Genomic DNA, 15,635 nt, shown 5'->3' on the forward strand with positions numbered 1-15,635 from the left:
TAAATAGCACCGGTCTTAATACAGACCTCTGCGACGCTCCACTGTTCACCCTCCTCCATTGAGAGAAATGACCATTTAGCCCTACCCTCTGTTTTCTGTCCAGTAACCAATTCTTAATCCACACCAGAACCTTGCCTCCTGTCCCATGACACTTGAGGAACTTTATCAAAAGCTTTCTGAAAATCTAGATACACTACATCAACCGGCTCACCTTTATCCACATGTTTATTCACGCCTTCAAAGAAATGAAGCAAATTGGTGAGACAAGACTTCCCTTGGCTGAACCCATGCTAACTCTTTCACATTAAACCATGTTTGTTTACGCAGGCCAAGGTATCTATCTGCCTGCCTGTCTGACATTGCTGCCTGGATGTCTCACCGCCACCTGAAACTCAATATGTCCAAAACTGAGCTCCTTATCTTCCCACCTAAACCAACCTCTCCCCTTCCCCCATTCTCTATTTCTGTGGACAACACGCTCATTCTTCCTGTCTCATCTGCTCGTAACCTTGGGGACATCTTCAACTCCTCCCTTTCCTTCTCTGCACATATTCAACAGATTGCTAAAACCTGTCGTTTCTTCTTCTATAATATCGCCAAAATTCACCCTTTCCTTTCCGAGCACGCTAATAGAACCCTCATCCACACTCTCATCACCTCTCGCTTAGACTACTGCAACTTGCTTCTCACAGGTCTTCCACTCAGCCATCTCTCTCCTCTTAAACTGTCCAAAATTCTGCTGCACGACTAATATTTCGCCAAAGTCACTATGTTCATATCAGCCTTCTCCTGAAGTCACTTCACTGGTTCCCTATCCGTTTCCATATACAATTCAAGCTCCTCTTATTGACCTATAAGTGCATTCACTCCGCAGCCCCTCACTACCTTGCCACCCTCATCTCTCCCTACACTCCTTCCCAGGAACTCCGTTCACTAGGTAAATCTCTCCTAACTGCACCCTTCTCCTCCATCGCTAATTCCAGACTCTGTTCCTTTTATCTTGCCACACCTTATGCCTGGAATAGACTTCCTGAGCCGTTACGTCAAGCTCCATCTCTGGCCGCCTTCAAATCCGGGCTAAAGGCCTACCTGTTTAATGCTGCTTTTGACTCCTAACTTGTCACTTGTTCGTAACCTTTATCTTGTCTTCCTCTCTTCAATAGTCCGTTATCCCTATGTGTCCTATCTGCCTGTCCTACCCTTATCCCTTATTTGTCCTGTCTGTCTGTCCTGATTTAGATTGTAAACTCTTTTGAGGAGGGACTGTCTCTTCTTCATGTTCAATTGTGAAGCGCTGCGTACGACTGGTAGCGCTATAGAAATGATTTGTAGTAGTAGTTTGTTTGCATGTTCCATAATTTTATTCTTTATAATAGTTTCCACTATTTTGTCCGGCACCAACACCAGGCTTACAGGTCTTCAATTTTTTGGATCACCCTTGGAATCCTATTTAAAAACTGGTGTTACATTGCCACCCTTCAGTCTTCAGGTACTAAGGATAATTTTAACAAAAGGAAACAGATCACTAACAGTGGATCAGCAATTTCATGTTTGAGTTCTTTCAGTACCCTAGAGTGTATACCATCTGGTCCAGGTGATCTTTCACTCTTTAATTTGTCGATTTGGCTCAGGATCACTGAGATTTGTTTCAGTTCCTCCACATAGAAACCCTTGAAAACTATTTCCGATACGGGTATATCTCTTGCATCTTCTTCTGTAAAAAACCGAAGGAAAGAATTCATTCAGTCTCTTCACTATGGCCTTGTACGCCCTGAGTGCCCCTTTTGCTCCTTCATGATCGAATAGTCCCATGGATTCCCACACAGACTTTCTGCTTCTGATGTACCTGAAAAAGGTGTTAGTATGAGTTTTTGTCTCTGCAGCAAGTCTTTCTTCATATTCTCTTTTAGCCTTCTTTATCAATGCTTTGCATCTAGCTTGACAGTGCTTATGTTAGTTCTTATTTTATTTATTTATTACATTTGTATCCCCCATTTTCCCGCATTGCAGTAGGCTCAATGTGGCTTACAGGTTCCGGAGAGGAGAGTACCAACTCCGGGAATATATACAGAGTATAAAGTAAAAGTAGGTGCAGGGAAGCTGATAAGGTTCCGGAAAAGAGAATAAAACTCTGGGACGAATGTATCGTAGCATGTAGAGAGAAGTAATCCCAGTGAGGCTGAAAAGACTCCGGGGAGGGACAACAGCTTCTAGTGAGCAGTACAAAATAGGAATACAGGGTGGAATACACTTAATTATAACTGGAGTGATAAGATTCGTGCAGTTTGAAGTAATAGGATTATGTGGATAGGAGTGAGTATTGTTCATTTCTTAGGTTGATAGATGTGGGTAGGCTTTCCGGAAGAGGTGAGTCTTGAGGTCTTTTCGGAATTTTAGATGGGTGTTCACAGATCTAATGTTTCTAAGTAATGCTTTCCAGAGCTGGGTGCAAATATAGGAAAAGCTGGATGCATATGTTGGTTTGTATTTCAGACCTTTGCAGTTTGGGTAGTGCAGGTTTAGAAATGTTATCGTTGATTTGATGGTGTTTCTAGTTGGTAGGTCGATAAGTTGGGTCATATAGATTGGGGCCAGGCCATGGATTATTTTATGGACCAGAGTTCAAATTTTGAAGGCTATTCGTTTCTTGATTAGTAGCTAGTGCAGCATTTTGCATAGGGGTTTAGCGCTTTCAAATCTTGTCTTTCCGAAAATAAGCCTAGCTGCCGTGTTCTGCGGCAGCTAAGCTGATCTTTGCATCCCGCATATATGGTGTTGCAGTAGTCAACATGTGATAGTACCATTGTTTGAATTATATTACGGAAAGTTTCCCTTGGGAAGAATTGTTTGATCCGTTTGAGTTTCCACATTGTATGGAACATTTTCTTTGTGGTGGCAGAGACTTGGTTCTCCAGGGTTGGGTTGGTGTCAATGGTAATTCCAAGGATCTTCAGTTTGTCCGATATTGGAAGAATAGGTTCCGGGGTTTTTATGGTCGAAGGGAGGTTTGTTTTGTGGTGGGATGAGAGAATAAGGTAGTAAGTTTTTTCCTTGTTGAGTTTGAGTTTGAATGCCGTTGCCCAGGCATCCATTATGCTTAAACTAGTCTTTATTGCAACAGTGATTTCTGTTGCGTTAGAGTTGAATGGCATGTAAATTGTGACATCATCCGCATACAGAAAAGGATTGAGATTTTGCTTGTGTAGGGCATGAGTGAGGGGGATCATCATCAGATTAAATAATATAGGTGAGAGAAGTGAACCCTAGGGTACTCCGCCGTCAGTACTCCATGATGGTGATATGTTTGAGTTTGCTTTTATTTGATATGATCTTGTGGTTATGAAACCCTTGATCCATTTGAGTATATTCCCTCCGATGCCTATCTTGTTGAGTATTCTTAATAGTATATAGTGGTCAACCATATCGAATGTGCTTGACAAGTCGAATTGCAAGAGGGAGTATGTTTTTACCTAATGCGATATCCTTTTTGAACTTGGCCAGAAGAGTTACTAGGACGGTTTCCGTACTGTGGAGGGATCTGAAGCCCGACTGTAATCGTGAGGGATTGAAAATTTGTCGATGTATTCAGTAAGTTGTTTAGCTACAGTGCTTTCCATCAGTTTGGTTGCAAGTGGGATGGATGCCACAGGTCGGTAGTTGGTGATATCGTTAGTTCTCTTTTTGCTGTCTTTTGGTAATGGTGTGAGTAGTATATTACCTTTGTCTTTGGGGAATATGCCATGCTGGAACAAGAAGTTGAGGTGGGAGGTAAGTTCAGTGATGAATCGTGCGGGGTTTTTTTCATTAGGTAGTTGGGGCAGGCGTCCAATTGATAGTAGGCTGTAGAGAGCTTATTGGTTGCTAGTGTTACTGTTTCGCGTGTGAGCTGGGCAAAATTTATCCATGCTCGGTCAGCTTGGTATTCTTCTGAGCATGGGTCTAGCTTTTTAAGGAAGGTATCAAGGTTGGTGTAGTCCTGACACATATTTTTGCGTAGATCGAGAGTTTTGCCTTTGAAGTTATTAGCAAGTTCGACTGCTGGTGGGATTCTTGATTTTGTTGAGGACACTGGTTTTGTGTCTAGTAGTTTATCCAGTAGCTTGTATAGCTTTTTCATGTCTTTATAGTTCGAACCTAGTTGTTCATTATAGTAGTTCCGTTTGGATTTTTTTATTTCATATTTGTATTTTCTATGTGATTCTTTCCAAGTGCTTAGATTTTGATTGCTTTTGTTTTTTCTCCAGGCTCGTTCGAGTTGTCTGGTTCTAGATTTTAATTGCTTCACATTTTCGTTGAACGATGGGATTCTGTTTGGTTTGTAAGTGGTTTTTGTTCATAAAGGAGCTAATTCATTTAGAATGGTGATGCATCTCGTTTCCCAATCTGCAAGATAGTTGTTGGAATCAGATGGAATAGACTAATTGTTGTAGTAAATTGATTGCCAAAATGCAATTGTGTCCTCTTTACCCTCTGGTATGGTAAGATTTTTTTCATCAGCTGTGAGATGCCCATTCTTCAGCCAATGTAGGGTCAGATTTAATTTGAAGTGATCTGACTGTGGAATTTCTATCCATTTATGGTTAATGACTTTAATGATTTGGTCTGATGCAAATTTATGGGTAAGCAGGTCAAGTGTGTGACCTTTTCTGTGGGTGGCATTCGGATGTGGGCATTTGAAATCCCATAGTTGGAAGAATTCCTTACAATCTTGGACACCAGTCGAGTTTGGGTCTTCTAAATGGAGGTTTATGTCCCCAACGTCTAGTATGTTTGAGTTAGATGTACAAGTGGCCGATATAAGACGCGGTTTAGATTGTCGGCTACACTTTTATGTTGCAGTCTGATAGAGGCAATTTCTATTTGAGGTGTGATTGCTTCAGCAATGGTTTCTATAGAAAGATGTGATCTGTAGATTATGGCAATGCCTCCGCCTCTTTTACCTGTTCTGGTCCAGTGTGTAATGTTGAATCCTGGCGGGCAAAGGTCCAGTATTATGGGATCTTTTTGGTCATGGATCCAGGCTTCGCTGATGAAGAGTAAATCTAAGGTTTCCGATGTGATCCAATCTTTTATAATTTCTGTTTTGTTTACTGTTGATCTGGCATTGATGTAACCTATTTGAATTGTAAGGTATGGATCTTCCATAATGGGGAATGTGGGAACCTTTATTATCTTTCGTTTGTATGTCGATTTGGTTTTATTAGAGCCTTTTTGTGTTGGCTGTGCAGTTCGTGGGGCAATGCTCGGCTATTGTAAGTTCTGTTGCCGGTTTGGTTGAGGTTGGTATATCTGGTAGTCCTGAATTGGTTGTGTAGTATTGATATGATGTTGTATTCATCGGGAGGTGTGGCTAACAGCGTTTGGAGCAATGTTAAGGAGTAGATTCCTAGGAGTAATTTCATTACATTCATTCTGGTTCTTAATGCAATAGCAAGTGCTTTCAGTTTTGCTCTTTCTCAGGGGATCTTATGTGATCTGTTGCATGCTAAATGGCTTCATAGGATTGTTCTCGTGGAGGAAAGTGGAATATTGTAGGGGTATTGTAGTTTATGAAGTGAGGTTTGTCTGGACTATGTTCATGATGTAAAGGAGGAGTGTGTGTATGTGTAGAAATATGAGAATGATGAAGAAAGAGGGTATATGAATTCGTGGGTGTTTATGGTGTCCAATTATTTCTTCATTCTGATCCTTTTTCCTTTCTTTGACAGATGCTCTTTTGGCTCTACTAGCCTCTTTCACTTCATCTTATAACCATGCTGGCTGTCATTTGCTCTTCTTTCCACCTTTGTTAATACGTGGAATACATGTGGTCTGGACTTCCACGATGGTATTTTTGAACAACGTCCATGCCTGATTTAAACTCCTAACCTTTTAGTTTCTTTTTAACCATTTTCCTCATTTTGTCATAGTGGCCTTTTCGAAAATTAAATGCTGCTACAGTAGATTTCCTTAATGATGTCTCTCCAGATATCAATTCAAATTTGATCTTATGATTACTGTTTCCCAACTCCGTTATGTCTCATACTATACCATGCATTCCACTAAGGACTAGATCTAAAATAGTTCCCCCACTGTTCTTGGATCAGTTACTCCAAGAAGCAGTTATTTATTACATCTGAGAATTTTACCTCCCTAGCTCTCCCTGGTCTAGCTTTTAACCAGTCAACATTGGGGTAATTGAAATCACTCATTGTAATCTTGCCCAATTTGCCAGCTTTTCTTTAACATAAAGCACAATCTCCCCTCCAATTTGATTCATTCTCATTGTGATATAATTAGTACCCTGATAAACACAGTGTCCCATTGATTGTCCTCCTTCCACCAGGTCTCTGAGGTGCCAATTATATCTACCTTTTTGTGTAGTGCTACATACTCCAACTCTCCTATCTTATTTTTTAGGCATCTAGCATTTATATATAGACCCTTCAAATTGTGTTTTTTACTTGCATCTTCAAGCTGCTTTGAAGTTGACAGGGATAATTTACATCCTTTATTCTCCCATTAAACACTCCTGGGTTTCTTTCATCATTTATTGAAACTTCTCTATCAGGATTCCCTAAAGATCCTGTTTCAGTAGTATCCTTCAAGGATACTCCACACTGAACCATGTGCTCCTGGGTAAATGTCTGCTTTACCTCCCTTCCCCCCATTTTAGTTTAAAAGCTGCTCTATCTCCTTTTTAATGCTATTGCCAGCAACCTAGTTCCATCCCGGTTAAGATGGAGTACATCCTTTCGGAACAGATTCCTTCTTTTCCAGAATATTGTCCTGTTCCTAACAAAATCTAAATCCCTCATCCCTGCACCATCGTCTCAACCACACCTTGAGACTGCAGAGCTCTGCCTGCCTCTTGGAACCTGTGTGTAGAATGGGAAGCATTTCTGGAAAATGTTACTCTAGAGGATCTGGATTTCATCTTTCTACCTAAGAACCTAAATTTGGGTTCCAGAACCCTTATATACCAAGACAGATAGCTGCTCCTCAGCACTATCTAAAACCCTATGTAGGTGACATGTGAGGTCCACCTTCACAGCAGGCAGGCAAGTGACTAGGTGATCCTCACGCCCAACAGCCACCCAGTTATCTACATGTCTAATGATCGAATCACCAACTACGGGAGAAAATCCGCCAGAAAAGCGGAGAACTCAAACACCCCACGGTAAAGACAATATTGCAGAAAAAGTGGGAGAGCGACCAAGGATACCAGAAACTGGAGGATGTTCGATAAAAAACAGTTTTATTGATAATTTGAAGACTCGACACAACGTCGTGTTTCGGCCGACAGGCCTGCATCAGGAGTCTATAAAAACATACATTTATATAAAAAAATGGAAACAACAAAATATAATACACGTAAAAAAATATATATAGAACAATAAGTTTGTAAATTAAATAAACTTATAAATTATGAAAATTTATATATATGGATATGGTCAAATAAATTTAAAAAAAAAATACACACAAATATACAAGCTAAAAACGTACTATATGTAAAATAGCGATGTAATAGATGTGTTAAAAAAGCGAAAAATACCATGCAAAAACACACATAAAATTGAGCAAAGAATAGCAAAGAAATATAAAGCAAACGTGTGTGTTAATTAGGGAAACAAATAATTAAAAATAATTAAAAAGTCTTGATATCTTAACATAAAAACTTAGGTGCCATTATATGTACAGCATGAGAATGACATACATATTAAAACTATTTAATATAAATACATATGATATGATGTCAGTGGTATGAATAAGTGAATGACAAAATGCAAAGTTAATGGATAAAATTATGTAGAAAATGACAAATTTAGATATCTGAGATGAGGGTAACATCAGACAATAAAAATAAAAATAAAAATTACAGATCAAAAACTCCAATTTTCTATTTAAAGCTAAACTGCTTTGCGTAATGCTGCGTAGCAATGGTGACGACAGACCTATTAAAATTTTACAGTTGACTATCAGAAGATATGAAATATAAGAATGAATGACACCTGGTAATTTGATATAAAAATTGTGTGATATTTTAAGAGACACTAACCTCTGGGACAAAATATTGCAAAATGACGTTGAGGATAATCCTTCAGACGTAACGTTGTAGTCTGTTGAAAAAAATGAAGAAATATGTACACAACTGAATGTGCTTAAAAGCAAAGATTATACGGAGGGTTGAAAACCAGGGAACTCTAACGTTGCCAAAAATATAAGGGAACAGGGGCAATGGTTAGACTAGAATGACTCAGAGCTACACATATAGTCATATGGTGATACATGAATGAAAATGAACATGAAGCAATGAAAAAAACAAAAAAAGGAAATAAACACTTATATGCAACTAAAGCAAAGGGTGCAGAGAAATAAAACATGAAAGGATTAAGTGGTAAAAGTAATTGTGATATTGGCCTTTAGAAAGTTGCAATACTAACCTTTAAAAAAGACTGTATTTAGGAAAAAGTTACCGTCAGATGCGCTGCGTGCGCTGTTCGTAATGCAGTTTGAAAAAAGGTGCATTGAAAAAAAGCCGGCACTATAAGCAGAAAAAGGCGCAAAAAAAAAAAAGCCGAAATACACGGAAGCCAATGACTCTGTACCGGAAGTGACACACTCTACTGTGTGCCGTTGATACTGAGGAAAAAATGAAAGAAATAGTGTCAAAAAACAAAAAGAACCAAAATAAAGCATTGAGAATGTGGATAAAGCACAAAACGATGTACTGAAAAAAAGTGTGGTAAAAAGAAAACGCTGAAACGGAAATGACGTTTGCAAAGGAACCGAATTTGAAAAAGAAGGAAAGAGATGGATGACAGAACATATTGGAATGCGAAAATTGATATGCAGAAAGTCGTAATGGTGCTAAAAATAATGCAAAGATGAAAAGGTGCATAAATGTGTGGTGATGCTCCAGTTTCGAGAAAACGAAAGCGAACGCTGTCTGAATTAAAGATGATGGTGGCTGCTGTCTGGGAAATGAAAACTGGATGAAATATGATGAAAAGGCAGCGCTAAACCAAAAAAATTATGTCGAATGTGCGCTGAAAAAAGAGAGGCAAGCGGCGAAAACTGATGGAAAGTAAAATAATAAAATAAAAAATTGATAAAATAAAAAATTAAAATGACAGAAAAATACCCAAATGAATGAAGTTGTTTCCATTTTTTTATATAAATGTATGTTTTTATAGACTCCTGATGCAGGCCTGTCAGCCGAAACACGATGTTGTGTCGAGTCTTCAAATTATCAATAAAACTGTTTTTTATCGAACATCCTCCAGTTTCTGGTATCCTTGGTCGCTCTCCCACTTTTTCTGCAATAACGAATCACCAACTACAACAGCTGTCTTAACCTTTCCCTCTTGGGCAGAAGCGCCTAGAGACACATCCTCGGTGTGAGAGGATATTGCATCCCCTGGTGGGCAGATTCTGGCTACAGGATTACTTCCTACTTCACCAGGGTGATGCTGTCCTTTTAGGAGACCTCCCTTCTCCAAGGCAGCACAGGGGCTGCCAGACTGGAGGTGGGTCTTCTCTACAACATTCCTGTAGGCCTCCTTGATGTACCTTTCTGTGTCCCTCAGCTCCTCCATTCTGTTACTCTAGCCCCAAGAGAGAGGATTTGTTCTCTGAGAGCTAGGAGCTGTTTGCATCGAGCACACACATATAACCTCTCACTAACTGGGAGATAATCATACATGTGACACTCAATGCAAAAGACTGGATAGCACACCTCTTGCTGTTGGACTGTTGTCTGCATCTTAGTAGTAGTGAGTTTTTTAATTAAAAGTTCTTAAGGTACTAGAGATATTAGAGTAATATAAAGAGCCTTAAGTTTATATGGTATATTGTGTGATTTATTTAGTGTTTGCTTCTCAGTAAGTAATTAAATGCAATTAAAACTCCAATGAAAACTCCTGTCATATTATCCTAATTAGAATAACTGACTATAAGTTAAGACTATAAATTGAAGTGGTGTGTCCAGAAGAGAAGACTGTATTGTATAGCTTCCTGAGTAATTTATCATGTTGTTATTTTTTTATTTTTTATTTTTGTTAGGAGTGTAAACTTCTGAATACTATAAGTTCAAGGTTTCAGGCTGTGGGCTTCGAACTCACTATACAAAACATGACTAAAGGTGATGAAGGGAACTACACCTGTGAAACAACATACGAGTATGATGGGAAACTTTATAACCTCTCACGTACTATTGACTGGAATGTGATTGGTAAATATTTTTTTTTTTTTTTTCAAAGGAGCTATCCTGGAGACTACATATTATGTATTTTCTTGTAATTTTCCAATTTGTTTTTTTTATTTTACATTTTATACATTTATTATGATTATTAATGTTCATATGTATTTTGTAATTATATATTGTAAAGCCTCTTGAATTAATGATACTTTCTCCCAAAAGATTAATTTTTTTTAAGTGTAAGGCAGGCCACTGGTGTGTGGCCCCAGAGTCTGTGTGGGGGACTGCTTACATAATGAATTTATTGGTTTGGGACCAGGGCTGGAACTGGAAGAAACTGGGAGGCCGTATTTAGTTAGACCACACATGCTGTTCACGTCATACAGTCAATAATGCAGACCACTCCTGTATTGGTGTTCTGAACTGACAAATTTACTTAACTCACTGTGCAGGCACATTTTAGATAGGTCATGCGACCCTAAAAATGCATGTGGACGTGACCATGTGTAGATTTACGGCATGTTTTTAGAAAAGCAGGTGTGCACATATAGGCCCCATTTAAAACAGATATACAGTGGTGGAAATAAGTATTTGATCCCTTGCTGATTTTGTAAGTTTGCCCACTGACAAAGACATGAGCAGCCCATAATTGAAGGGTAGGTTATTGGTAACAGTGAGAGATAGCACATCACAAATTAAATCCGGAAAATCACATTGTGGAAAGTATATGAATTTATTTGCATTCTGCAGAGGGAAATAAGTATTTAATCCCTCTGGCAAACAAGACCTAATACTTGGTGGCAAAACCCTTGTTGGCAAGCACAGCGGTCAGACGTCTTCTGTAGTTGATGATGAGGTTTGCACACATGTCAGGAGGAATTTTGGTCCACTCCTCTTTGCAGATCATCTCTAAATCATTAAGAGTTCTGGGCTGTCGCTTGGCAACTCGCAGCTTCAGCTCCCTCCATAAGTTTTCAATGGGATTAAGGTCTGGTGACTGGCTAGGCCACTCCATGACCCTAATGTGCTTCTTCCTGAGCCACTCCTTTGTTGCCTTGGCTGTATGTTTTGGGTCATTGTCGTGCTGGAAGACCCAGCCACGACCCATTTTTAAGGCCCTGGCGGAGGGAAGGAGGTTGTCACTCAGAATTGTACGGTACATGGCCCCATCCATTCTCCCATTGATGCGGTGAAGTAGTCCTGTGCCCTTAGCAGAGAAACACCCCCAAAACATAACATTTCCACCTCTATGCTTGACAGTGGGACGGTGTTCTTTGGGTCATAGGCAGCATTTCTCTTCCTCCAAACACGGCGAGTTGAGTTCATGCCAAAGAGCTCAATTTTTGTCTCATCTGACCACAGCACCTTCTCCCAATCACTCTCGGCATCATCCAGGTGTTCACTGGCAAACTTCAGACGGGCCGTCACATGTGCCTTCCGGAGCAGGGGGACCTTGCGGGCACTGCAGGATTGCAATCCGTTATGTCGTAATGTGTTACCAATGGTTTTCGTGGTGACAGTGGTCCCAGCTGCCTTGAGATCATTGACAAGTTCCCCCCTTGTAGTTGTAGGCTGATTTCTAACCTTCCTCATGATCAAGGATACCCCACGAGGTGAGATTTTGCGTGGAGCCCCAGATCTTTGTCGATTGACAGTCATTTTGTACTTCTTCCATTTTCTTACTATGGCACCAACAGTTGTCTCCTTCTCGCCCAGCGTCTTACTGATGGTTTTGTAGCCCATTCCAGCCTTGTGCAGGTGTATGATCTTGTCCCTGACATCCTTAGACAGCTCCTTGCTCTTGGCCATTTTGTAGAGGTTAGAGTCTGACTGATTCACTGAGTCTGTGGACAGGTGTCTTTCATACAGGTGACCATTGCCGACAGCTGTCTGTCATGCAGGTAACGAGTTGATTTGGAGCATCTACCTGGTCTGTAGGGGCCAGATCTCTTACTGGTTGGTGGGGGATCAAATACTTATTTCCCTCTGCAGAATGCAAATAAATTCATATACTTTCCACAATGTGATTTTCCGGATTTAATTTGTGATGTGCTATCTCTCACTGTTACCAATAACCTACCCTTCAATTATGGGCTGCTCATGTCTTTGTCAGTGGGCAAACTTACAAAATCAGCAAGGGATCAAATACTTATTTCCACCACTGTATCTCTGTCCCTGGGAAAACATGTGTAGTTTAGGTGCTGGCAATGTCTAGGTTTTACGTGTGTGTGTGTGTGTGTGCGCCACTACTTCCACGTGTAGGCTGCAAAACAGCAACCCCTGTACCTGTGCATGGTAACACATACATATGTAAGGCAGCCATTTTGCTCATCTACATGTGTATCTCCCATGGAACACAGATCCATTTACAGACCATCCAATCAGAACCTCAAATCCCTATGACACTTTCTTGAATACTCCTCTCCCTCTCCTGATGGCAAGCCCCTCCTAGCAGCCCAAACCCCCCCCCCCCCCCCCCATCCTTTGGACCACCTACTCGCCATCATGGCTTACCCAAATGGAATCCTGTTGGGCTGGGGGCAAGAGTTGGGTGCTGTCCCCTTCCATGTCTTCTCAGCCTGCCTCTAGGAATAAAAATGGTTCATTGTTAAAATTGGAAATTCCATCTGGCTTATACAGATCACAGCAGTATACAAAAATTAAAATATAAGTACAAGAAATGAACTACAAAATATGACAGGACAGTATCTAACCCATTCATACAAAACACACAAACAAGTAACCTAGTAATAAATAACATTTAACATCAGAACCATCATCATACAATCATCCTAGGTGTGCTACAAGAAGCCAGCTCATCCTTTGAGTTAGGGTGCCAAAGGTCATTGTAAAAAAAAAAAAAAAAAGATCTTCAATAAAAGCTTATATTAAAAAAAGAAACAAAACCCCAAACTACCTTCTGCTTGAATCTGTAAAGGTTCCAGTTTTCATAAAGAAGATGCCAGTCAGAAGAAAATCACATTCCTGTATTACCCACTGAACACTAGGTGGTTGGGATGTTGCCATTCTACAATCCAAAATAGATCTTAAGGCTCTTTTAAGAATGTGCAATGATGCAAAAGAGGTTAAATAACAATTTAAAACTACTTGTGTTCTTGACATGTAACCAATGACAGTGCATGAATAAGGTGGGTGGGGGGGTTGGGGTTTGATATGATCCTTTTATTGTTCCTTGCCCAACAAACATACGTATTTTGTAATGTCTGCAATCATTTTAAACTAGTATTGGATAGCCCAGTGTAAATCGTAGTGCATGAATTGAATAATGTAGATCCTTTTCATCCAAAAGACCCCTTAAAGAGTCTTAACTCTTTAACTATGTTAGAAACTTTCTGCGGAAGTAAAATTTGATAACAATCAAATCACAAGTCCTAAATATTTGAAGGAATGTATAGCCATTACTTGGACTCCGAATAGAGCAGGACGATTTGAACTTCCATAATCGAGCATGCAGTAGATTTTGGTATATTTACAACCAGCCAATGCTCTGTGAGCAATAACGAGATCTGATCGAGACAATGTTGTAGTGTTAAGGATCTGAGGTAATACCCTAGCAAGTAACAGGATGGCATCCTTGACCCCTTAGTGATAGTCTGGTACTACTGCTAGGGTATATGGGTTCCATTTTGTTTCTGGAGCTGGACAAGGGCAGAGGGAGTTTTCTCCTGGCCTCTTCCTTTAGACCTTCTAGAAGCCCTGCGGGGTGAGCATTGGGTTCGGGGCTGCTATGAGGGGCTTTCCATTGAGATGATTTCAAGAGGGGATCGGGAGGTTCTAGAAATGTCAAGTAGTAGCAGTAGTGTTCCAAAGTGGGATTGGATCAAGGGTGGGGAGGAATGGGCTGTGATTGGGGTTGGTTCAGCTCACCTACATGTTGAGGCAAGGTATTTGGGCAAGATGTAAATGTAGCCTTCCGGCTCAAAGGCACACTTTGCCACAACGTATACATGGATATGATCAGATGTAAATCTCGACATCAATGTGTCTTAGCATATACAGGAATGCATGTGTATAATTTCTTCCTGACCATAGACTTCCCAATCCACATCTCTTAAAAAAACAAATAAACAAAAAACATAGATACACATGTAATTACCAGACTTTCTAAAATAAACTTCTACATAAGTACGCTATATAAGCGTGTGACTGCTGGTATATATTTAGGCAATTAACCAGGACAGTACAATAGCAGAGGAAGCATTTATGGCCGAATCAGTAAGCAGTTAATATTTACAGTCTCTATCGCCTTATCAATCTTTCTCTGTGTTAGTGTATTCCTGTACTTTCTTCGTAACGTTTCCTCACTAAGGCCCAGAGCACTAAACTTTAACGACCCTTTAACGAAGAATTTTCGAACCGTGGCATGCATTAAAGGCCATTTTCCGACGACGGTAGCAGAAAACGAAAACGGAATGCAGATGAGCAAATTGTGTAGAAACCCTATTAAAACAAGATGCATCAAAGTTTTCCGACTGCCCTAACGCTGGAAAACTGCTGGAAAGCTAACGACAGGTCTGTACCTGTTTTTAGGGCTGTCCGACTAAAAATTTTAATGTAAAAAACAAAAAAAAAAGCGAGGGGGCGAAAACGCGCGTCAGGGGCGTCTTTTATTGACGCCCGAGGTCACTGCTGCTCCCCCTGCATCAATATAAAAGTGAAAAAAAAAAAGGTTCGGGAGGGGGCAAAGGCGCTTGTCAGGAGCGTCCTTTATGGGACGGCCTTGCCCCACCGCCCGCCCGCCCGTGGTCGCCGCTGCTCCCCGCTTCCTCCCCTACCATTAAATTAAAAAACAAAATCAAAGCTTTAGGATCCCCAGCCCCCCCTCCCTTCCTGTCTCTCAACTCTTTCTCCACACAGCCCCGCCCCCCCTGAGGTCGTCGCCGCCGAGACGTCCTGAAGACCGCAGCGATCTGATGGTCTTCTTGCTCATGCAGCGCCTTCATACAGAGGTGAGAGGCGCTGCACGGGCCCGGTAATGCGGAGGGGGGGCCGGTGGAGGGGAGGGATTGGCGGTGATGATCTCAAAGGGGCGGCGGAGGATGGCGGAAGGCGGGCTGTGTGGAGAGAGAGTTGAGAGACAGGAAGGGAGGGGGGCCGGGGCTCCAAAAGGTTTGGTTTTTGTTTTTTAATTTAATGCTGGGGGCGGAAGCGGGAGCAGCGGCGAGCACAGGCGGGGGGGGGGGGGGGGGGGGCAAGGCCGTACATACAGGACGCTCCTGACGAGCGTCCTTGTCCCCTCCCGATCCACGTGTTTGTGTTTTGGTTTTTTTGGGTTTTTTGACGCTTGTGGCATGCGCAGAGCAGCCAGCATAAGGCTTGGCTGCTGTGCGCATGCTTTAGGGGCCGATTACCAACGGGGATTCCACCATGTTTGATGCATTGTACTTTCAAATACCGCAGCGAACATGTGTGACTTGTTTTTTTGGTGCATTGT

At 41.0% G+C, this 15,635-nt stretch overlaps 1 protein-coding gene across 3 annotated transcripts in view; it reads left to right on the forward strand.

The window, feature by feature from the left end:
- Window positions 1-15,635, forward strand: part of LOC115469120 (interleukin-1 receptor type 1-like) — a 128,630-nt gene that overhangs the window by 56,910 nt on the left and 56,085 nt on the right. For all 3 annotated transcript variants that reach the window (XM_030201442.1, XM_030201444.1, XM_030201443.1), the window contains one exon: window positions 10,045-10,213. In XM_030201442.1, coding sequence (XP_030057302.1) covers window positions 10,045-10,213 — 169 coding nt within the window. The remainder of the gene's footprint in view (window positions 1-10,044; window positions 10,214-15,635) is intronic.

This window comes from Microcaecilia unicolor, chromosome 4 (genome assembly GCF_901765095.1).
Source record: "Microcaecilia unicolor chromosome 4, aMicUni1.1, whole genome shotgun sequence".
Classification (NCBI taxonomy): domain Eukaryota; kingdom Metazoa; phylum Chordata; class Amphibia; order Gymnophiona; family Siphonopidae; genus Microcaecilia; species Microcaecilia unicolor.